Consider the following 24,913-nt stretch of genomic DNA (forward strand, 5'->3'; position numbering starts at 1 on the left):
AGTGGTGAGAGGACTGATACCTTGATCATCCCTTTATGAACGAGGCCAGACAGCATGCAGCATCTTGCATGGGCATCCAAGGTGATGAGAACCGATGACAGGGTGGTGTGGTCTTGAGGGGCTGTAACAAGCCTGTAACACCCACAGCCACAATCAGCGTGAGGAAATAATAAACCAACCACAAGGCATTTCTGAAGAAAGCACAAGGCTGCATGAACACAGAGAAGCAGGCATATATAATGGCGTTTTTATTCATAACACCTTTTACTCCAACTGCAGTTATTTTTGAAGTTCAATTCGGGCAGCAATTGAGGAAAAAAAAAACAAAAAACAAATAGTCCCTGTGTGCACAAACAATGCAGCTTTGAATAATACATGATAAGTTCATTTCATATTAACATGAACAGTAAAAAGTGGACATGTGACGGGGTTTTATTTCAGTTCCTTTTCTTTATTCCTCTATTGTGTCCTTTTTGCCAGTCTCTTGTCCCTCAAATTGTGGATACTTGGCCTCCACATCAGCCCAAGTTAGATAACCGTTCGCCAAGTCACGGATTATGGCAGGAAGTTCAGAGATCTGTAGACAAATCACAAACACATAAGGAACATGAACCTATCAGAATCTGTTTGTTCTGCTGGATACTTGAGGAATATGGGTGATTTAAAATGAAAAAAACAACACACCAGCACCATTAGCTAATAGGACAACTTAAATCAGTCTGTGTCATCTCAGCAGACTGCTCAGTTACTCAGGGTAACACACGAGGAAAATGAAACTGTCACCGTTGTGGGCCACAGCAGGATGAATCCCTCTTAGCAATATGTTACAGTTTTGTAAGGGAAAAAAAGCAATACACACATCCAAAAGATGTCAAAAGGCAAGGGTTAGCCAGGCTCTATTTACTCTAAGACCACAACTAAAGGAGTTGTTGGTTGCCTTTTCATTGCTCTACACTGTCAGTAGTGGGAATGGAATAGTAGGAAGAACAGCTACAGAACTCAGAAAATTTGCAGAAAATCAGGGATGACAATGCTACGTGGCAGCAATGGTTATGCAGGGGATGCAGAGGCAGAGAGGTGCTCTGAGGAGCAGACTAGGCCTGTTACACTGTCCTGAACCCACACCCAGCTGAGCAGCCCCAAGCAGTCCAGGTGCTTTTGCACTGAAGAGCTGGAAGAGCTCAGCCTGGCAGCTCAGCACTGCCTCCTGCTGCTACAGGAGCCAAACTGCATTCCTGGTGGGAGCCAGGTAGAGAAGGGCACAGAAGACGTTTTGCTCATAGGCAACGAGACAGCTAAAAGGAGATCTGCTATTGCAGTCTCTGCCTTACAGCCACCCTAGCAGAGTGTGCTTATGACAGGCATGGCTTGAGGGCAACATTTCACCAGCCTGACTGCTGCTGAAGAGGCAAAATCAGCAGGAAGCAAGCTTTGAGGAACTGTGCTTGCACTGTGCTATGTCAGCCAGGCTGCAGCAGGCACAATTCTTCTGCCTTTTGGTGCTTGTGGATTCAGAAGAGCCTTGAAAACCAAGTAAGGGCTGCTGAGAAAACGCATTTTCTCAGAAAAAATACAAGCTAAACAGCAGTGTAATCAGGCTGAAGCATGGCTTTCTAAGAACACCAACTCTACATCCCAGGAAAATGAAAGCCTCTCCTGACTTCAGAAGCAGGGCCAGCATCTTCTGTTTGAATCTCTTCCCTGGGGGATTTCTCGGAACAGCTACGCTGGCTAAAAGAGTTGGAGACAGCTCCCACTTAGACCAGACTTGGTGGTGGATCGGAAACCGTATTTCCCTCACCCCTTAAGAAACTGATTTGGCTCAGTCAGCAGCAAAACCCAACTGCCTGCCCTTTTACCTCAGCTCGGATCTGGCGCATCGAGTCCCGCTCTCTCAGCGTGGCGGTGTGAGGCGTTCGGTTTACGGTGTCGAAGTCAATTGTGATCCCAAAGGCCACGCCAACCTCATCAGTCCTGGCATAGCGTCGGCCGATGGATCCGGAGGAATCATCCACCTTGTGAGAGATGCCATTCCTGGTGAGTGCTTCAGCTGCAACAAGCAGAGAAGGTGGAAATCACCAGGACTTGTTACGTGCTCAGCAGACATTATGTTTGAGGCAGAGGCTTCCCACACCCTCGTGGCACTACCTGAAGTGAGGCACTGCGTGTCCCTGGTCTCAAGCAGTGTCACAGGTCCTCAGTACGCTGCTACTCACACAGCAGCTCTCAACACTCGCCCAAAGGGCAATACAAACAGGTAGGTCACTGACTTCAACCTGTCATTACAGTCCCCCAGCTTTGCTTTAACACAGGAATGAGCCAGCCTTACACGTGTGCAGGGGCACGCTTGGCATGGGGAGGCAAGGTCCAGAGCAAAGTCTGATGCAGACAGCAAAAAAATGTCCTGCCTGATAGGTAGCCTATTTTCCTATCCTTCATGTATTTACTTTTAGATGGTACAAGTGGAAATTTTGATAGAATGCTCGGAGGCTCAACAGATTTGGGATTGATTCAGAATTCAGCTGGTCAACACGAACCAAGTGGAAAAACTCAATTTAAAAAATTAATGCACAAAACATTACTTCTGAAAGGTTTTCCCAAACAGTGGAAAAGATTTCTTTTTGACACAAAAGAAGAAAAAAATAACGGGCTTGTACACTGTAAGCCAACACAAGGAAAGTCAAGGAGCTGATTATTTTTGAGGCTAGTCTGAAAAGTCTCAGACATCTGAAGCTAATACCAACTGTTTGAGTTCAATGGCTTTCCCTTTGCATGTGTGAGAGCCACGTGATCCCAATGCTATTTTTTCCCCTCCAGCATTGAGGAATAAACCTCTCTCTCCAAGGCACATCACCACTGGGCCCACAGTGCTGTTTTCCACTTACATAATTCCTTGACGAAAGGCATGAATTCCTGATTCTGGCTTAGAGGAAGAACGGAGCACTTGAACGGTGCTACAACAGCTGGGAAGCTAAAGAACTAAGGAAAAAAAAAACAGAAAAAGCACAAATAAATATAAGTTTAACAGTTAGAGCATATTCTTAAGAGGTGAGAAAAAGCTCTGACCGAGGTTACAGGCAGGGTGACTGCGAGTAGCTGTCCTTCTGTAAGCTATTAGCATTCAGGGTTCCAGCACTAACACCTCACACCACTAGAGAAAGACTGATTTCCTCCAGCTGTCCTCCACTCCCCCCTTCCCTCCTGACAGCTGAATGTTACCTCCTACCCAAAGAGAAATCTCCTAGAGCCCTCTCTGGAGAAAGTGATTCTCATCTGAATTACAGAAAAATGAAGGGTAGAGGAGTCTTTCCAGCAGATTTATCTTCTGTACAATCTAATGGGAAGAGTTCTCACAACACCCATCTCACTCGCTGTTTAATTCCCATAGAAACTTAGCACGCGCAGGGAACACATGCAGCTCAAAGGTTTTCATGACCCTCAGAAACAACAAAGTGCCAGAAGGACCAAAAAGTCTTTCCTGGCTATTACAGTCAGCAGGACCTTAAAGGGTACAAGAAGAACGCAAACACAACATAATAACACAGAGCAGCCCAGGCTCTTCAGAAAGTAAATTGATACTAAAAGGGAGAGAAGTTACAGTCCAATATCCTAGATGTCATGAGCAGTTTCTGCTTGAATGTCAGCTATGTCCTAATTTGGAGCTCCTGAATCTTGTCTCTGCACTCACATCAGAACGCATCAGAGATATCAAAGGATGCTGTTATTCTGAGGTGCCCAAAATTGCAGAAGGCTGCATTTCAGGAATGACAGAGGAAATGGCCAGTCTACTGTTGCTGCACAGAAGTATGATTCCAGGAAAAGCAGCAAGGAGAGTGGAAATAAAATACTGAAGAGGTGTTTTCTCTACGTGATGGGACGCTGCCAGCCAAGTGTGAATCAAGAAAGAAGAATTTCCCACCCTCTTGCCAGCAATATAGTAAGGGCCTCACACACACACAGCCCCAAATGCTCCCAGTGCACGTGTATACATGACACGTACGCTGGCAAAACCAGCAATTCAACAGCCCGCTTGGGTTTTCCTCATCTCTGCTGTGGATTAATGCAGCCTTATTTTAGCCCTTCCCCTGGATGTTAGGGAAAGGTGAATGCCTGCAGCTGCTTTTAAGCTGAGGCCCAGACACAGGAAAGCTCACCGTTCTCTGCTCATCTCCTTCCCGAATGCGGAATGTGTGCTCAAATACTGTGTACATGATTCTCCCAATACCAAACGAGGGTTCGATTACATTTGGGACGATTTCTTCCACTGGAACACAGAAGAATGCACGTTAAAGAATTCATACCAAAAAAACGTGTTTACTGAAGCTTTCTGCTCAGAAGTTCTGATGACATGTAGCTGAGCACATGGGAAGAAAAAGGTTAAACATTTCTGCTCTAAACACACACACCTGAAGAAAAAGATCTGGACTTGATCCATGTACAGAACGTATTTAGGCTGTAAATAACAAGTCTGCTTCCCTTCCCTGGCCCTAAGAACGAACAGCACAATGCACATCCACGCAGATGAAACCTTTCCCACTCCACAAGAGCAAGGCCTTCTCTGAACTGTTTACTGGGAATGGTTCCCACTCAGTGCCAGGCCACAAACTATGCCCAGGCACTGTCTGGGAGAGTCTGTTTGGCAGAGACTAACACTGTGCCATGGAACATGCTGACAACTAAACAGGCTGGGTGATGGCAGGGTAATGCTCGAGCCCTGGTCCACTTCAGCTTCACCTACCAACACCACTTCAGTATCCAGCAGCCTGAGCAGAGAAGCATGGAGCTTCAGATCCAGCTGAAATTCCAGTAAAGGCTTCCTCTGCATTCCTGAGTTTTTCAGCTGCCTGCTTCATTGCTGTCCTACTCCCTGTTCTCCAGTGTGACCGGAGAGGGGAGAAAGAATGAAGATCAACTGCTTAGTGCTTGCAAAAATTCTGAGAAGACGTGAGGTACGCTACTTTATGATACACTTATCATTCTCTCCAGCTCTTGCCACACATCACTCAGAGAGGCTTCTTCCTCCTTATCCCCTCTGAGTAAGAAAGGAGCTCAGCAGGCAGCTGTGCTGCTCAGACAGTGCAGTTTTTCAGATGGCAACTGGAGGAGGAACAACAGGCATTACAGGTATCAGCTGCTTCTGAAAATTAAGTATGAAATCCAATTTTCCAGCACTCTTGCATACTGAGAGATCCAGAGAGCCAATCTTCAATTAAGCACCTAACTCAGGGTGGGACTTCACCTTCCAAAAGGATGGTCCTGTTTTATTTGTGCACTGACTGGCCAGTTTTCAAACATTGGTCAGAAAAAAACAAATGAGACTGCTGACAAATGGAAAACAAAGTAGCAAAACAGCCCTGTCAGAGCAACAGGGCTACCCCACGTTTGCCGCTTCTATTGCAATGTCTGCTCCACTTCACTTTACACCTGCGAGTTAAGAGTCATAGACTTCCGAATGCAAATGGCTACAAATAGATAAGAGAGGAAACTCAAAAGCTTTGCCTCCTGCTGCAGACAAACTGCCAAAAGGTTGCAATTTAAAGTAAAACTTGTCACTGCAGTTCTGTTCGCTGACCCTCAGCAATATTAGGATAACTAACGTAACTCTTTCTTGAAGTTACAATGAGGCAAGGCTTGGCACAGCATCAGAATTAGCAGACTGAAGACACCTGGACACTTCCAATAGAACAAATACAATCTGTAGATGCTTTGAGTTGCTCTGCTCTTTCCTAGGAGCACACACCATGCTCCCAACCAAAGTCAAGATGATCCACTAGTTACAGTACAAACTGGGGACACATCTACCCCAGCCTCCAGCTCTGTCAAAGACTTCCCAAATGACCTTAGGTGAGGTGTTTACAGAGCTGGCTGGAAAGACTTCTTTGAGGAACTAAATCCACATATATTTTGTTAATTCACCTACTAGCCCCCATTTCCCATCTCAAAGCTCTGTGGATATGCAGTCTCTGATCAAGACAGATAGGATTTTCAACTGCCAGAGGATATGACCGGACCCATCCACTGACAGAGCCCGGTCAGCCTGGTGAGCTGGCAGGTGCCAGAAGACTTGGCTGCAGGCAACGGAGTGAAAACTGCAGCTGTAAGCAGAGAACTCTGCCCACAGCCCCACCACCTGACTGCCAAAACCCATCTGTTACACTGAAACAGACTTGGGAGTTCAAGGCTCCCGAAGTTGGAGCACCCTCCCCAGCTCCTCCATCACTCCAGCAGCCGGTTCTAACACCCCCGTACAAACCCTAAAATATGCAAATAAAGCAGCAGGAATATAATACCCAGCCTGAAGTCTATGAAACAGGTTCATGAGGAGGACCAGGCAAGAGGCCTGTGGGTACCGAAATCCCAGTGCTATGTGAAAGTTTTCCAACTCCTTTCAACTGACACATTTCAAGGAAATAACATCCTGACGTTTTTCCTGTGCCTTGGAACAACACTACCACGACCCTGCAACTGGTCAAGTCCACATTCAAAGCGTATCCTGATCTGCCACTTCCATCTGACAATCAAGCTACAAGATAAATATTTACCATGCAATGTTTTCTGAAATCTCTTCACAGTAACCATGTCCTTTGTTAACGTAAAAGTTTTCCCTTCGGTTTCAACAGTGAATTCCCTGCAAAGGAAAAAAGTCATTTAAAAGCTACAGCAAGAAATAAACAGGTTAGATTTCCTTAATGGCATTACTTGGTTTACTTTGAGAGGAAGACCACAGAAGCCAGAGTAAATCCCAGAGATCAAAGAAACATGTGGCATATCCATTCTTATCATCACATTCTTATCATCACAGCGAACATAGTTGTGGTTAAGAGCCTAAAGCAAACTCAATTAGGAAATGGAAGAGTCTCAGAATGAAGAATAAACACCAAAGGGAAAAAAAAGGCACCTGCTGCAGCCTGCACATCTTGTTGAATGCATACTTATAAAAAAGTTATGCCAGTTATGCCTTCTTTCTTATTTTACCATTAGCTTTCCCTTGACATACGCAGCTGCTGGCCTACTTCAGTCCATCTGACAACTGTTGAGATCTCTTACATTTTCAAGTCCTGCATGTGTGAGGAATGCAGGTAGACAGGTTGAGGAAAGATATTACAAATGGGTGCCTCAATGCCTAACAGACCATAGCAAGTGCTAAAGTGTATCACTAAACACTGGGGAACGCTCACACCAGCTCTGTTTTTCCTTTTACTAAATCTTCAGCTCCACTACTTTCAGAACTATTTAATTTTAAAACTATCTGCCAGCCCTGCTCAATTCTAAATTAAAGTAGGGAACATGGTGAACATGTCCCATTTCACTGAGCTGTGCCTCTTTTATGGGTTAGTTCTACTGAAGCCAGAAGCTTATTCCCATGCAGATAAACAGATATTTGAATACCAGGAATACACAGTTGAGTGCAAACATCAGTTACATGTTGACGGATGACTCGCAGTGACTTAGTGGAAGGAACAGCACTAAAAACATTTCAAGCAACCCAGCAGCCTATTCTCATGAGAAAGCTGGCTTCAAGAGGCTTGCAATTCATCAAGCAGCACTTTGGGAACCCACATCAGAAGTGTTAGAGAAGGGTAGGATACACACACACAGCCAGCTCACCCTTTGTCATTCAGCAGCTGCTCCATCTCAGTGACATAACACTCATCACACATGGAGAGGTACTCCATTACCACCTTGGCATCCTTCTTATAAGCTTTGCCAATGGCTCCCTTGTTTGCCTCAAACTGAACAATGTTGACTGTTTTGTATGATGTAGTTAAGGAGTCTCAGATCACAAGCTCTTGTAGAAGCACGGCTAGCAGCAGAACCATGGAATGACATGACACGAACACTTCATATTCATAATTAAGCCCCGTTTCACAATCAAAGCAGAGCCCAGCATTAAGCAAGAAAAAAGCCAAGCAGGATAGTAAATCCCCTTTGCCCGCAGTGACATCACCCACACTCTCAATTCTTTGCAGGTTATTTCCCAAAGCTAAGCTGACTGGGAACTGTCAATTCTCTTCCCTGATAAATTGACAGATATAACTTCAGAAAGAGTTGCACAGTTCTCTAGGACATCCCGCTGTCAAATCGCTTTACAAGAGAATCTGGTTTACTCTGAAAGGATATAGGTTCTTTCAGAAGCTTCTCAGCTATAAGAGGAACTTTGGTGGCACGGGCATGGCAGGAAAGGTCATAGCAGGAACGATCAGCACAGCCTACAATCTCAATCCAACCCTGAAAAAACAAAAGTGGAAGCTTTTACTAACACACTTTTTTTGTCCGCTCAGCCGTCAAATTCATGTTTGTTTTCCCCTAAGCCCTCCCTTCCTCCAGGACTGTTTTTTTTCTACATAGTTAGCTCTATTACAACAAGCAGCCATCGCTCACTAGCTGCTCCTTCGTTTGAATGATCCCGTTTGTTTCCAGAGGAGATGATCAGCTATCTAACCAGTGTCTGTGCTCAAGGCCAGGTTTTCCACATGACTTGGCAGAGCACAGCACTGTGCTAATAGCTTGGGGCTGGGGCCAGAATATACAATCCCCACTCAGACACTACAGGCACACGAAGACATGGCCCCAGTTTGGCTGTTCTGACAGAGGCTGTGCATGGGGTCCTCACATAATGGTCACTGCAGCATCACAGATTGACCCCACAGACCTCAGCAGAATCCTTTCAACCTTTCGGTTCTTTGGTAGAATTAAAGCACACAGAGTTCTCTAGGTACTTCCAGAAATCTACACATATTCTAAACTCTCTGGAAATGCTAGCTGTTAAAAAAAAAAAAAATACACTTCACCATATATGAAGAATAAACCATTTAGATAAATTCTTTTCTTCCTAAGTCAGAAAAATAGATTACGTGCTCTTGAAGAGAGACTTCACTGTTCATAATGGATACTAATTACTATGTTTTCTGAGGCATTTCTTCTAAAACTACCATTTCAAGTGATACACTTTGGCTTACACTTACTGAAAGAGCTGAAAGCTCTCCAAAAGAATTTAAAATGGATTTAAGTCTGCTCCCTAACTACTCACTGCTGGTTCACCTAAAACAACAACAAAAACGTGTCATTCTTCAAAATCCAGTCAACAAGATAAAAGCAAAACAATGCACTCAAAGAGGCTGGAACTGAAGAACTCCTGGTGACTCAGCTGGAAGATGAGTGCTCTCTGGAAATCTTTCACTCAGCACCAGCTGCCTGAGCTGGCAGGAACAAACTAATTTCGCACACCTTGGAAGTGAGAAGGGAAGATTCCTAGCAGGAAGGAATCTGCCCTGGAATAATGCCTCCTTGGAAACAAATCCTTACCCACCACTTTTATAGGGGGTTACATTTTCTTGGAAAGCACCAGGACTTGGTTTGACTTCATTCCAGATGAAATTCAATCAGCACAAAATCCATAGGTGACTTCAGACTCTAGCAAAGGAATCTGAAGGATGGACCTACAAACGAGCACGAACAGCTCAGAGGCATTGTGCAAGCCCACTGAGAGGAGCTGACTTATCCCCTGAAGTCCTTTGTGATTCAGATTATTTATACTGTGGTAATTGTGTACATAACAGGGGGCTGGTCAGAAACATCAGACTCACCTGCCCTAGTTTTAAAAAAAATAAGAAGTGCAGCGGAGCCCCTTCCAAAACTAGCAACTGAACTAACAGGGAGTACTATTTGCTGTTTCAATTTTCCACTTACATACGATGTTTTGGACTCTGCATCCCAGCAGTCACAGGCATAATGAGCCATCTCATTCTCCATATGCTGTCGGAAGCGCAGCTTGTCAGGGGATACACCGACCTTGGTAAGGAAGAGGTAGATTCTACCAATGAAGTAACCAAGAACGGAATTGTTGATCACGCCCTGAAAGAATCAAAAGCAGGAAGAAAAAAAAAATCACACAGATATTAACTCCCAGGAAGTAAAGCTATGATTTATCCTAACTCTGTAAGAATGTTACAGACGGAAGTTTTTGTAGCTGCCCGTGACAAAGTACTACTTACTCTCTGAAACTCATGATTACAACTTTTCAAATTCAACTAGTGCCACTGCCAGAAGCTCCATCTGAAGAAAACATTAAGTTGTTATCACTCTAGGACTCATTGCTCCATGAAGATCACCTACTTGAAGAGACCTCACTGCACTCTCTGGTATTACAACACTGCAGGTGAATTCCAGTTATAGCTCAGGACCCCACAGCAGCTCTTCTCTACGGTTTACAGTCTTAGTACAAGAGGCTTTTTTGTGGTTTGGGGCTTTTGTTGTATAAGCCCACTCACTGATTGTTTGCATGCATGGAGAATGACATAGTGAAGCCCCAACATGCAAGCCACATACTGATGGGGGTCAGCAACTGAGTATTAGATTCCCAGTCACTGTTGATCTTTTGGCAAATATTAGTACTCCTTACTGCTCCACTCCAAAGAGCTAAGTGATAGATACCACTATCCTAGCACTACCTGCAGCCTTTTATCACTGTTAAACCATCCCTGGAGGTGTTCTAGGCCAATTTGAGCAATCTGATCCAGTGGATGGTGTCCCTGCCCACGGCAGGGGGTTGGAACTGAATGGTCTCTAAGGTCCTTTGCAACCCAAGCCATACAATGACTCTATGATAACAAAGGGCCGTGATCCGATCTCAGTCACACTGATACACCTGAGAGAACCGAGTCTTAAACCTGGGAGCAAACCCCAACTGGCATCAACATCACAGTCTGCAATTCAGCCTCCAGAGCACTAGTCACAAGAACAGGCTCAACAAGCTCACAAGAGGAATGTTACCTGTTGAACAGCATCTCCCAGCCGCATCAAATGGGCAGACTGCCCGCTGACCTGGGCCTTGGAAGAATACAGGAGGATGTTGAGATCTGCCACACTCTGAAACTTGGGATGGTTTTTCTCACTGGGATCCACAAAGTGCTCAATTTCTGCCATGGTGAATTCCCTAATGGAGACATCAACAACCATTTACGTTAAGTATTTGGTACATCTGCCACAACCCTTCTAACTGATTGTGCTGTTGTCTCTCACAAGGAAGTGAGAGGTTTAAAAATATAAATAAATCCACAGCCAAGGCAATGGATAGACTGGAACATGTACCAGTTGATGTTGGCTTTACTTTCATCTCCAAATTCCCAATAAAACTTCCCGCAATGTCATTTAGAAATATCTAGGCCATGTTTATCATCACTGTGATTCAAACCAAAGAATACCACCTTTGGAAATCCTTCCCAAAACTGTTTGCAGTTTTTCCAGACTATTGTGTAGGGTCAAAGAAGAGTAATCCACTCTCTAGTTCAGCAACCTTAACTCATATCAGAGGTGCCTAGAAGAGTCAGGTTAGATGATCATGCCTTGAAAATAATTATACTACCAAATTCAGCAATGGTGCACATCCTATTCTGTTTGAGGAACTTGTCTTTAATACATCTATACTCACACATTGATTCTTAGCCTTCTTGACTGAAATCACTTCACATCGAATTAGCTTGCTACCAAGAACCTTAAAAAAACCAAACTCTGTGTAATCATTAACTTTAAATCACAAGCATCGGGGTGTAATTTGCTATGACAGTATAACAGCCTCCTATAAACGTGCCACAAGCACGTCATTTATATTTGACTAAAAATGTATTTCCATGACAAAAGTTGCTCATTTCCAGATGTGCAGGAGAGAATAGGAGGTCTGAGAAAATTCTAAAGCATTCCCTTAGTGCTAATGATGCCACTGCCTGTCAGTGACATTTCTGGACCGTATTAATCAGTTACTGAGCTTACAACACACACTGCCTCTGTGTACAGCAGAATCACACTGACAGTACATGAGGGTTCTCATTCCAAATTAGACAGACATCTGCTCAGAATAATTCAGTTAAGATGCACTGATTGCCCTTGAAGAAGTGCACTAATCGCTTTCACCCTAAGATAGAAAGCTTCAAAAATAATTCTCAGTAATAATCCTGAGCTTTCCCTGCTAGACTGCTGCTGGGACACCAACAGGTCTTGAGTCAGGTTATCTCCTCACTTCCCCTCAGTAACGAGCTTCAGAATCTGCAGAATCGAGACAAGCAAATACTGCTGCAAGGTCAATCACATTTTGATTCCAGATTTTAGTCTAAAAGTAAACAGCATGAATATAATTAAACAAAGCCGTACATCCTGTAAAGAACACAACTACTTTTAATATGATTTGTTTATGGTGAATGCTAAATTTTCATGATAAAACTGAGTTTAATCTAGGTTTTTCTAATGGAGCAGCTATTTCACAGATCCTAGGCAGAACCTTATTGTTAAAACCTTAAGTTTAAAGTTTTCTTTGCTCATGAACCCTAAGACTCACTAGGCACCTTATCAGGAACCCTCTGGGAAAAAGCACTGAAGTGAAACAGTCACAGTACAAACAATGGAACAAAAGGGAGGTGCCACCCACTCCAAGGCACCCTGGTGCTGAAGGAGGAAATCTGCAGTACCTCACTCTGATAAGGCCGGATCGGGGCGAGATCTCATTTCTGAAGGAGTTTCCAATCTGAGCAGCAGCAAAAGGGAGTTTGCCTTGGTTGAACTCGAGAAGACGTTTGAAGTTGAGGAATATTCCCTGTGCAGTTTCTGGCCTCAGATAGCTGAAAGCAGATGGGGGAGGGGAGCGTGCAGAAATCAGGGTGACAAATGTGTGGGGAAAGTAGTGAGAGAAATACCAACAGTTAATACAAAACTTGAAGGGTTTTGTTGTTTTTTTTTTTTTTTGTAGTCTTAACTACAGACACAAAACACTGAAGCAACAGGCTGTGGGGAAACCAGTTGGCCAGTACTACCACAGAGGTCAGAGGGAGTGTACCCTCCTTGCCAGCCCTACGTGGGCCTAGGCTGTGCCAGATTGCTTACAAATGTGGACTTAGCAGGCTGGAACTTAGAGGTTTCAGTGTAAGGCCCTTCGAACCCCAGCAGCGATTTGAGGCTCTCACAGGGAACATCACTTACACAGAATACTTCATGCAGTCATGGAAAGCATGACATCTATCTCAGATCCCATCTCAGGGCATACTTGAGTATCGTGTTCTCCACTTTTCAAAAGGGGTTTCAGTTTTGCAGTTGGATCCCAACTGAAGACAAAAGCCTTTGTATGATCATACTAATTACAAACACCTCGTATATGTTGTCACCAACAGATCGTTCCATTAAGTAACTTTATCCTGACAAAAGTACACACTGAAAAAGCTTCTCTATAACCAAGAGATCACCAACAAATGGGGACCTAACGTTAACTGGCTTCTTGGAAATGACAATGCCAACCAGCAAGGGCATAGCCAGGATCCACATAGCCTGGCTGCTTCTGGTATTTCTGTGACTTTGCAACAGCTCCTTCTTCCTCTTGCCAAGGGTAAGAGGAATGCTAACCTGCCAAGAAGGCTGAGACTGAAAGATAGGGGAAGGTTACTCAAGAGAAAATTGCATACTTCAGTCCTGCTGTGACCTCAATGTTAATTCCAGATGATCTATGAAGAAGGGTGAGCAGAATGAGATTAGTACCAACCCAGGCATGTTTCCTCCAGGCCCAATGGAGGTCTTGAACATCAGATTGAAAGAAACAGGAGGGGAAAGGTCATTCCCAGTGATAGGTGACTTCACGTTGTAGTTCACAAAGAGATCCGCAAGCTCTTGCTGGCCATAGTTGTCCAACTAATACCAAAACATAAGAGAATTATTTTAATTAGTAAACAAGATAATAGATAATTATATATATGTAATAGATAAATTATAACCTCTTTAGCTGCTACTGAGCACGATCCACAGCTCTGAAACACATGCCCAGAATAGTCCTTTTAAGCCTTCAGGTAAGCTGAAGTCGGAACCAATAAAAGAAGCATACCCTGGACATCTGCAAAGCCATTTTAGTAATGTCAGTCCACAACTCAGCTACTCAGAAATGGAAGTATTAAGCATATGAGTGGGTGTAAACCAGAAGAAAAGTCACTGGGATTGCATCACCACCCACCAGTAGCTGAAACTATTCAGATGAAGCTAGAACGTTGGGAACAGTGTGTTGGGAAGGAAAAAAATACAGCAGCAAGAGAGGCGAAAGCTAAAATTTCTGCAGTGCTTTCTCTGAATTTACTTCCCTACTTCTCTTCCTCCTGCTGTATGAAACGCTACATTCAAGTCACACATTTGATACTCAGTTTCTTCAAACAGAGAGAATCTGCAGCATGGGGCTTCTTGGTAAGAGCAACCTAACTGCACAAGAGCAGCAATTTCTGTCATCATTTCTGAGCATTTAAGTACTAGCATTTTGCATACGCACATTTAAATGTAGGTTTTTAAGTCCAAGAACCATAAAGGACATACACTGTACAGCACAACAATGATTTTATACTCAAATTTATAACTAACTGATCTGTGTCTAGCTTTGTCAGGATCCGTCACTTCTCAGAAAAGCCTCAAAACAGGAGATAAAAAAGAGTTTATTGACAGAGGGATTCCCCCAACAGATGGTAAAGGTTCAAAGCTGCTGTGTGAAAAAGCTAATGACTGCTGCTCAGTGATGCAATGCACAAGAAAAAGAGTTGCTCCTTCTTGAAGGAAACATCTACTCTCAAAGCATTTACCCCAGAAGTCATGAGAACAAGCAAAAAAAAAAAAAGAAAAAAAACTAAAGGCAAATGCCTGTACAGCTGCTCAGGAAATGTCAGACTGGAGCAACAACTCTTCTCACAAGGGAAAAAAAAAAGATAGGAAAATCTTGGCAGGGCTGTGGGAGCAGAGGAAGAAATCTGAAGTGCTTCAAAGTCAAAGCAACTTCAAAATATACCAATTGAGTGCTAAGTGATTCAGCACCCTGCCAAAACTCATCTGTCTCTGCTCCTTTGCATCATAATCCTGCAGCGAGGTTTTGACAAAGGCAAAGGGAGCTCAGAAGAAACAGGTCTTCTACAGCACGTGGAATGCAGCAGAGCAGGGACCTTCAGCCCTACCAATACAGCATTCAAAAGATACAACAGCTGTTAACTCTCCAAAGAAGCAGAAAGGAGATGTCACTAGCCAGTAAGTTTCCAGTATTTAGGAACACATACAGACCTACGTGCATCTGAAGTGTAGAGCTCTAAGCATCCTTAGAGAAACACAACAGATACTACTGCTGTGCATTGCACTTTCCTTACAGCATACACATCCCTGAAGCATTCACCTCCCCATGCAGGCACCTACCTGTGTCAGAACATTTTCCATTTCTGCCTTTTTCTCTGCTGTGCACTTCTTGTCAGACATAAGCTTTTGCAGATGAGCTGTGAGTGAGAAAAGCCCATACTGAGTTTATATTGCAACCCCATATCTGACCCCAGACTAAAGGCAGACAAATCAGAAGGATCCTCCAGCATAAGTATACGTCCACCAGCTGACTTGCTGCTGTGCATGAGGTTAATTCCACCCCTGTCATCAGGGCAGTGCTGATCTACAGCTGAAGAGCTGCACTAGTTTGCTGTATCAATGTGCAGAGAAAACAACAGGGCATTCTCTTGGTTCTTTCTGATACTTGTTTCTATGAACTCAAGCAATGACTTTGTAGTTCCCTTTCTCCTTATTCTCATTCTATGAAGGCTTGAAATTGAAAGTAATGCCTGATCCCAACGCAGCAAGGCTAATTTTATCCAATGCCCTGAGAAGCATACACTGACTTGGAACAGCAGGGTTAGACTACATTCCTCTTTAAAAGCACAGCATCCATGCTGAGACACAAAAGTAGACAGCGAGGTCAAGAATTCCCACTCTCATTTGAGGAAAGCATTTTGGCTTTTTAGTGGTAGTAACAGCAGGTGGCTGCTCACCAGTGCCAGGCTACAGAAGAGAGCAGCATCATTCTTGCCTACGATGCTGCACAGTGTGCAAAGCGAGCAGAGGCTAGACACACTTTTGGTTGGTTTTTATTTCGTATTTTTTCCAAACTGACTACTATGGGAATAGTTTGATTGCTGATAAAGATTGTTCTACGTAGCTAACTTGCAAGGAAAAGCTTAGAAATCAAGGCAGCACAACACATTTAAACCTAAAGTACAAGAATCCTTCCTTCTGCAATCGATCTGTACGTGGAAAAGCTTTTCAAATAGGCTTCTTATTTCTAAGATTTCTTCATGTCATTTCTCGTCTAAGCAAGTTTTAATTAATAACCAGAAAAAATAAAAAACGAGAGGACTACAAACTTAAGAAATGCCTTAAGTCTCCTTCAAATTCCCAAAAGCCAACTGAGAACTAGGGCACACAGAGGTCAGCAGCTGCCTTGTAAGAGACCCTTCCATAGTGAAAGCATGCACTGTCCCCTTATATCTTCCCTAAATTATTTCTCAGTTCTGAACAAAAAGTAACTGAAACCAAGAAAAGTTAAGTCCAGAACATTGCAGAGAATAGCAGCCTTGTCAGATAGGGAATCCTCGGCTTAGACTACACAGGGATTTTTTATGTCCCAAAGACACAGGGTTTTGTAAAAGGGGCCCAACTATGTTTTTGGTGGAAATCTTATATCTCCTTTAAAAGGCTAACACATTTAGGTGAGACTGAGAACTTTGGTAAGGATAAGCAAGTAATGATTAATGATCTGTGAACACAATTGTGAAAGACCAGATACACCAACTGGCTTTCCTTGAGAAAGATATTCTTTTCCCATGTCTGTACCACTGCAAGACATCCCCAAACCCGCTGGCCTTGTAAGAAAAACAAACCTTTTAAGAGGTGATCAGCACGAAAACATTCCCCATTTTTCACATCTTTCACCATAAAGTCAGCAAACTTGTCTACATGGCCAGAAGTCCTAGAAGAGATGATACAGAAAAGGAACATGTAAGCTGCTACTGGACAGCCCTGGGTATGGTGTGTCCCTTGTGCTGTGACCCACAGAAAGCAAAATGCTTTTGACTCAGCTCAGACTCATTCCAGAAGCACTTGGCATATTTAGCAAACCTGTTGGCAATCTTAGCAGAAAGGCATGGAGCTGAAATGGTCTAGATCCTCACTCTTGTGGATCATCCCTACACCCAGGAATGGATAAAAAGAGGGTTTCCAATTCCTGGGCTACAGAAGCACCATTTGCATTCAGAGCTCAGTTAACACATTGCATGTTGCCACTCCTGCACCAAGAAGGGAAGGATGGCCAAGCAACTGGGCCACTGCTCTAAACTGTGACTCGGTTGTCCCAGTTTTAGGCAGGACATTTAAATCCTTTTTCTTGTCTTCTTGACCTGTTAGAAGGGATAATGGCAATTTCATACCTAATGGGACAGCTAGGAGACATTAAGACAGATTCTTACACAGTTCGTTCCCAATGCTCTCCCTCATTTATGGAACAACAGCTTCTCACCCTGATCTGTGCACTGATACGTAATTATTTTGCATTGCAAAAGGATGTGGAATTGGGTGACCCTATCTCAAGGTTTCTGTGGGTAATTTTACAGAAGACTGTAACAAGCAACCATGACCAGTAATGACATGCTGTAGAAAGAAAGATTCATATTTACTTCAAAACTGGCTCTGGTGTGAGCATGGTACAGTCAATCTCCAGAATTTGCTCCTCCTGTATAAAGTGCTGTCTCCATGCCTGGATGATGTTGTTCTTCAAAGCACACCCAACAGGCCCAAAGTCATACAGACCACTGACCCCTGCAAAGAAGAAAAGGAGATGAATGTGTTCAGTGCAAGATGGGATGAACTTGCAACATCTGGAGACAAGTCCTCCCTTCTCAGTGTTCCCATCAGCAGGTTTAAGCCTGAGGTCATTTTCTGAGCACCAACTGTTCTGTGCCAGCAGAATAAGAAACATGGCTCATTGCAGAGCACTTTTACATCAAGAACCATGATGGAAGTAAATGGCAATCCACCTGGAGATAATACTCTACACTGCTCAGTACAGTTCAGCTGCAGAGCACGCTGGGGAATCAGATAATGACAGAAGATGAACCAGTTGTTGATACGTGCAATCAACAACCATAAGAGCCACACTCCCTTCATCAACAGATTGAACAACAGAAGGAATCTGAATACAAAAGAGACAAATCAAGGAAGTTCTGAGGCAATACATTATTTCAGTAATAAGACGTGTCTCTGTTAATCACCATTTTAAGCACAGAAATACATCCAACCAGAGAAAAACAGAATATTTATTTTACTTTCTTAGGTGAAAGAGCATTAACCACACAGACACTGTGCTGACCCTGAGCTGCCTCAAATCAGCTGTGTGAAGAGGTTTAACAGCCACTTTCGTTCAACTGCCTAATAAAGTTCATTATAGTAACATGTTCTAAAGTTCAAGTTAGTTTTGAACATTACCTTGCCAAAAAAAAAAAAAGATCAGATAAATGGTTATGAGGAAATAAGCTGATCACCCCCTTAAATGCCAAAACACCCTACCCCTCTGCAAGGCAACTGCCTTCCACTGTGTAATGCTTAAAACTTCCAGCCTCAAGTCCACTTATCTCCATTTAGGGAGAGGGAAACTTCTGGAAAAGCTAACAGACTCGAGCAGGAGAAAGTTTAGAATCAACTTGGAACACAGAAAAAAAATGTAAGGCTGCATTAAGATAACATCCCAAGAGTGCAGCATTACACACAGCTGCAGAGACCAGAACATTAGCCTGAAGGAACCACAATTTAAATTTCTTTGGATCTGTACCTCCGTAAATAGAAAAGGCTTGATCATAGAAAAACCTCCTTTTCAGCGTGTCTTCCATTTTAACTCTGTCCACGATGTCATCTTTGGGCTGTAAGGCCAGCTCCTGCAATTCAAGCAAACAGAAAACAGTTAACATCTCCCATTTCTGGCAGAAGGACAAATCCCCTCCATTTACCATGATGAATCCAAAGTCTGTAAGGACCAGACTGAAGCACAGGTATCCTTCCTACACGCTCATTTTCCCAAGTGGGATGGTCATGCTGGGATTCAAGCACTCAATGACCAACGTGACCATCTGAAAACAGCATTTTAGATACATGAGGTGGACTCATCCACCCTAACTTTCAGGCAGCTAAAAGCCTGAGCTCACCACATTCAGCTTTCTTTACAACGAGTGGAGAAAATGGTAATTTTCAGAGCAATTCCTCTGGCCTATTTCTCTCTCCTGACTATAAAGACAGCCTCAAATGACTACCTCAGACTGCAAACATCCAACTCCTGGCATAGATGAAGCTTTTACTAAAAAAAGAAATAATTTTGACTACAAAGATTATGAAACAGCATTATTCTTGTGTTCTGCTGAAGGTGCATACTGATCTACTTGCACAAATAGATACTGTTTGCAAAACACACTTCTCCAAACATGAATGCTCAGAATTGTCACTGAGTGCCTAAGTGCCCCAATTGAATTCTACGAAAATCTTTTACAGCAGATTCACTATTTTACCTGAAATCCTACATTAGGCAGAAGAATGACACATAAACACCTACTGGCTTAACACAGGAGGGCTTTTAAAGCAAAAACAACAACAAAAAAACCAACATTATTTTATTGTTGGCATGTCTCTGGCAAAAATAATGCAGTGAGAAACAACTGTTTATGAATCAATAGCTCAGCAACTATTTACCTGATCTGGATGACAAGGGGTGAAAGACCCCATCCAGGAGCAGAATCATCTACAGACTTTAGAAAAGATCTGGTTTGAGGACACAAAGCTAAACAATCTATAACAACCGCTCTGCTCTTTTCCATCCTTCAGATTCTGCTGTCTTTAAGTGGGAATCACAGAGCTTGTAAGCTGTACCAGCAGCTGCTAAAGCATTCACAGTGCTGCCTTCTGCAAAAGTAGTAAGCAACTGTGATGCATTGCTGGAAACACTGTCAGAAGAAAACATGTATATTTGAGTGCTGCACTCCCAAGGGCAGACACAGCATTTGCAAGGTCATTCTTGCACTGACAGGGATACAGCCCACACAAGTTGTGTAACTGGCAAGCACACCTCTACGTGGCATCCTGCAGGCACTCCTCCACCAAAAGGTGTGGCTCAAAGGGCCACCAAGATTCCCATCCTAATTCACCATTCCCTACGTCAAGTTCCTGACAGCTGAGAAACAGAACTGGGAAAACCTTCACCAACTGTTCACTGCACAAAGGCCTAACCATGCATACAGGCTTCATGCAATGGTTGCAAACCACAGCTCTGTGCTGAACGTGAAGTAAAAATGACATCACCTTGCTTGGGTGAAATGTATGCCAAAAGCCAGCCACACTGCCAGATCAGACAGACAGCAGCTGACTGCTCACCCCATCTGGGGTCAAGAGGTTTCAGTTCAGATACTGGAGTTCTCACAGTGCCAAGCAGTTGAGTATTTATTCAGGTATTCATTCATTTCAGAGTGTTACCGAAGCACAATTATTTTTCCAATGAAATACAAATTAACCAGAAACTAGCAGTTGCCTAGGTGAATCTGCAGACCTGACAGCTGTTGCTTTTTCAGTCTGGGAGTGGAGAGATGGGGAGAGAAGCCTGCAGGATAAGGAAATGTGCTTCTGCATGTTTACTGATCTACAGACAAAATAAACTTGAAGTTCTATTGTTTCACTTGCAGAGACTTTCCAGGGCAGAAGCACAATTAAGAAGTGGGCACAATGTCATGGCACCCCATCTTGAAGGCTGAAGAAAACCATTGGTTATGTGACATCTCCAAAGCTTTTGTTTAAACTGTAGCAAAGGATATGACTTCTAAACAAGAATGTTTAACATCAGTTTGGGAATTCAAATGCCACACAAAGAATGTGAAAATGAAACTCAGTGAGCGGTGTTTCCTCTCATTGTGCACAGAAAAGATTTAAATAGTAAATGAGGACTGGTGACACGTACTTCAACTTTGACTATTAATGACTTCAACTCACATTTATTCACTCACACGCTGAGATTTAATGCTCACAGACAATGAATGAAATTGCCACTGGTCAGAAAAGATCATCCATGTAAACTATTTCAGAAGTGAACGCTCTAGTGTGCTATGATTGTTCTATCAGAATCAGTGTTGTAAAAATGTATTGAGTAGAGATTTCAGGGCTTTTCTGACAAAACTGCACAACACAAATTTAACTTCCAGACTCACCTTTGCTTCTAAGACCCTCTTCCGAGCTTTGAGCTCTGCTACAGCTCTGTCTATATCCACCTGGGGAGCTTTCTCCTCCTTCAGCTTCCTTACCAGTTCTCCCTAGAAGGTGACAAAAGAGAAGATCATGTTTCTTCAAACACCATTGACAAGAATTCCTTTCAGCTCTCCTGGAAACCCAAAAGGGAAGGTCTGCGCTGCCTCCTCACTCTTCAGTCTCAAGAGGTTTGCTTCCATTGGTCCAAGTGAGAAATGCACTGGAGAGTTCACAAAACTGGACACGGTTAGCAAAATTAACGCTGCCTCCCCATCCCCACAGCCTTGTTAAATCCCAGACCTACTGTTAAATCTTAGCATGCAAATGTACTCCCCCACGCACCACTGTACACATAGTTCCACAAATCCCAATTTCTGTCATTGAGGATGTACTAAGTAGATCCCCAGGTGGTTAGTACAGGCTCTGTGCTCTCTCTCTCATTAACAAGGCTTCTCTACTTTCTATCCCCTTTGCTTGTCTTCAGAGTTCATGAGCGCTTTGGACTTTTCCTCTGCCAAACCTGGCCAATAAATACACCACTTTTTAGAAGAACGTCTCATAGAATACAGAGTTAATGAACAGTCTTCCTTCCCATACACCCTTCTTCAGTCAAAACCACAGTCTGTGTTGAATTACTGAGGACAAAGGAAAAGCACCAGGAGGAAAAAGCACAGAGATATCAGCACCTTCTGAAGGGGCCTGTTCTAAGAACGGGATGCTCCAGGTTGAGCACTTTCCTCATACCTTACACATCTCCATTACAGAAAAGGTCAAAAAATTACACTTCCACAATACCTGCTTTTTTCATTAATTAATACCACAGGCACCGACTGCCCAAAGAGAAGAGAACGCACAGCGGTCATTCAGAAATCAGATTTAAGAAAGCTAGATTCAAGTTCTTCAAAGACCAGGAAGATTAAAGACTGATGTTATTAATAAAAAGAGGAAGACTCCAAAGAATGCATTAAAGTAAACAAATATATGACAGATAAATAAGAACACTGCCAGGCTCCCTTAGCCCTATCAGCTAAAAGAACAAAACAAAGCTGGTGTTTCCTTCCTGTTAACTAGCTCTACCAAAATGTGAAAGTTGCACTCAGGGGCTGAGGACTCTAACTGCCATTCCTGGGTAACGTGGCAGAGGGAGGGATCTGATCTTTTTTTTTTTTTTTTTTTCCCCTTTAAAGTAATAAGTTCAAATTGCCTTTGTCAAACTAAGGGATCGGCAGCGGTAAAAACATCAAGGCAGCAGCAAAGCAGCTACTGCTGACTCAACAGAGCTATCACCCCGTTCATTGCGGAGCATCTAGAAGCAGCATAGAGCAACTCTTTGTCCTGATCTCTAAGTAAAAGAGTATTCAGACATAAGCGAGGAGAAAGGAAAAAAAAAAAACAAAAAAAAAACAGCACAACCGAAGCAAGCAATTATGTTTGCTGACAGGACTCAATCTAATTAAAGCTACGAGCCTGAGCCCAGCCCAGAGGAGGAGTGCACAGCAGCACTTGATGTGGCAAATTTTGCTGCAGCTTTGTCCCACAGACCAATAGAGCAGAGAGGGATCCACCCCTGGATCACGGCAGCTTATTGCATCAGGCGCTGCTGCAGGAAGATACGCTGCTCACTTCCCTCTCCATAGGTTACGAGTCCCCGAGGCTTAATTAAGCTGCTCCTCCAAGGGCTGACAGACAGGGTCTGCTGCACCAGAGTGTGTCAGCTACCCCAATCCTTATTTTCCCGTGTGCAAACATCTCAGTGAATTACGGCTAGAAGCCATAAGCTACAATATTCCTGACCCCAGCTAGACACGTTTACCCCTACATCTCTCCTTGGCACCCCAGGGTGCTCTGCTCCAATCCCACAGGCAGACAAAAGGGGGGCACTGATGCTAAACAGGCCAACGGCAGCGTCCACACATTGGCTGGCTCCAGAGGTCACTGCTTTATTGACAAGGAGTTCCCCAGCAAGGCGTTATGCCGCATAGTGATTCATAACAAGAACTCACTGAAGCGCTGGGATAATTAGAAGGCCATAAATCCATTTAATGGGGAAAACACGCGCAGAAATCTACCCGCACATGGGACGTGCCCAGCTGAGCAAGAAGACGATGGATTCGGCCACTTCATGGATGCTGGTGGAGAACCCACACGCATCAGTATTACTGCTAGAGCAGGGAGGAAGGGGAAATTCCATGTGTGCAGGCTCCACGGCCACTCACACACACAGCGAGGTTCAGTTATGAAAATAAAGAGGCAAGCAAACCCTTCTCAGGTAAGGATGGAGCTAAAGATGGATAATAACACGCGTATGAAAGAGATATCAGAATGCTCAAATGACCGGCGCGCAAATAAATCAATATTTCTTAACGTATCGGGTGAGCGTACAATTATAAAGAATATAATTGACCTCCAACACCCAACACAACCTCAGCTCTGAAGCAAAGTCATCACGCGACCCTAATGGAGAAGGAAACCTCGGCAGAGCGCTGGGGCACGGCACACAGCCCCAGCAAACCCTGCGGGGAAAGGGGAGGACAGCGCGGGCACAGGGACACACGCACCGAGCCGGTTCTGCCGCTGCGGGGAGGGGAAACCCAGGCTCGGGGCCGCGGCGGGAGACAACGCCGGGGGTCCCGGGCGCGACCCTTCGCCGTGGGTGTCCTCTGCCCGCAGAGAACCGCCCCCACGGCTCCTCCGGCCGCGAGGGGACAGGTGGCAGCCCCGCACACAGCGCAAGGCTGTCACGCACCGCTCGGCCAGGCGGGGCTCCCCCCAACCCCCCTCAGGGCTCGCTCTCCTCAGGAGCTCTCTCCCTCAGCCACGTTCCGTGGCAGCGGGGCTCTCCCCTCGGCGCTCGGTTACCTGATGCCGCACCGCCTGCCGCAGCGGCGCGAGCAGCGCCTCGGCTTGCGGGCCGTCCATGAGGGTCGCGGCCGGGAGCGGAGCGGAAGCCGGAGCCGAAGCCGGAGCGGGCGGGCGGCGGAGCGGGCCGGCGAGGTGGCTGAGGACGCGCAGCAGGGCGGGCAGAGCGCTACGGGGCGGCAGTAGCGGCATGGAGAGGCGCGGCGAGCCGCCCTGCCCCCCCCCGCATGATGAAATCCCGCGCGGCGTAAAGCCGGCCCCCGCCCCGACAACGCACTTTCCGCACGGGAGACGGCCGCCGTCACCAGCACCACCACCACCACCGCCGCCGCCGCGGCAGATTCGGCACGGCGCCGCGCCAGCCGGCAGGGGGCGCTCTAACACACACACAGGCACGCGTATGGACGCTCGCAAAGTGCGCACGCAGCAGCCGCGGCCCGTAGCGGGGGGAGAGAGGGGAGGGGGCGGCGTTATGGTTCCGCTCTGCGGGGCGCGGATGGCGGAAGGGCAGTGATGGAAGGCACCGGTGGAGGTCGCGGGGTCCGTAGGGCCTGGCCTCACGGCTGCCCTGGGCCGCAGCGAGTCGCTCCGGAAGTAATGCCTCCTGTTTATTTCCGCGGAAACGACAGCCGATGCGAAGAGCACCGTTAACTCTGGTTGACAGAGCAAGTTCTCAGCTGCAAAGCGCCTGTTTTTTTTTTTCGATGCGGGCAGCACCATTCGCTCCGTGTTCTTGATAGTGATGAACGAGAGCCTGCGTGCACCGGCCGAGGTGACCCGTGGTCACTGGCACCGCTGCTGAAACGCAGCACCCACCCCTCGCCGTGCTCACATCCACGGCTCGGTCCCCATAAACGTTCAGTGAGCACTGGTGAATGCCAGTGGGGGCCATTTTTTTTGTAATTTCCACCCCTTTGCTTCATAGGCACTTCCAGGTCAGACACCATTTTGTCACGCTGCCGTCCGT

The 24,913-nt window shown here is 45.0% G+C and overlaps 1 protein-coding gene across 1 annotated transcript; it reads right to left on the reverse strand.

Annotated features, from left to right (window-relative positions):
- GARS (glycyl-tRNA synthetase) lies at positions 229 to 24,287 on the reverse strand. The gene is made up of 17 exons (XM_021387608.1): positions 23,947 to 24,287; positions 21,051 to 21,152; positions 18,641 to 18,743; positions 17,490 to 17,631; positions 16,698 to 16,786; positions 15,193 to 15,269; positions 13,523 to 13,668; positions 12,462 to 12,611; positions 10,774 to 10,936; positions 9,691 to 9,855; positions 8,122 to 8,229; positions 7,609 to 7,754; positions 6,543 to 6,628; positions 4,155 to 4,264; positions 2,886 to 2,979; positions 1,860 to 2,050; positions 229 to 577 (listed from the first exon to the last, which is right to left on the reverse strand). Exons 1-17 carry the CDS (start codon positions 24,136 to 24,138, stop codon positions 452 to 454), a joined length of 2,190 nt encoding a protein of 729 aa, XP_021243283.1. The 5' UTR covers positions 24,139 to 24,287; the 3' UTR covers positions 229 to 451.

This window comes from Numida meleagris, chromosome 2 (assembly GCF_002078875.1).
Source record: "Numida meleagris isolate 19003 breed g44 Domestic line chromosome 2, NumMel1.0, whole genome shotgun sequence".
Taxonomy (NCBI): domain Eukaryota; kingdom Metazoa; phylum Chordata; class Aves; order Galliformes; family Numididae; genus Numida; species Numida meleagris.

Excerpts from the sequence above, each read along its gene's own strand:
- GARS (XM_021387608.1), bottom strand. The coding sequence starts at position 24,138 with ATGCCGCTACTGCCGCCCCGTAGCGCTCTGCCCGCCCTGCTGCGCGTC. Across the intron at positions 13,669-15,192 it reads TGGAAAATGTTCTGACACAG|TTGGACAACTATGGCCAGCA; the intron begins GTAGGTGCCTGC and ends TTTTGGTATTAG. Across the intron at positions 578-1,859 it reads TGCGCCAGATCCGAGCTGAG|ATCTCTGAACTTCCTGCCAT; the intron begins GTAAAAGGGCAG and ends ATTTGTCTACAG.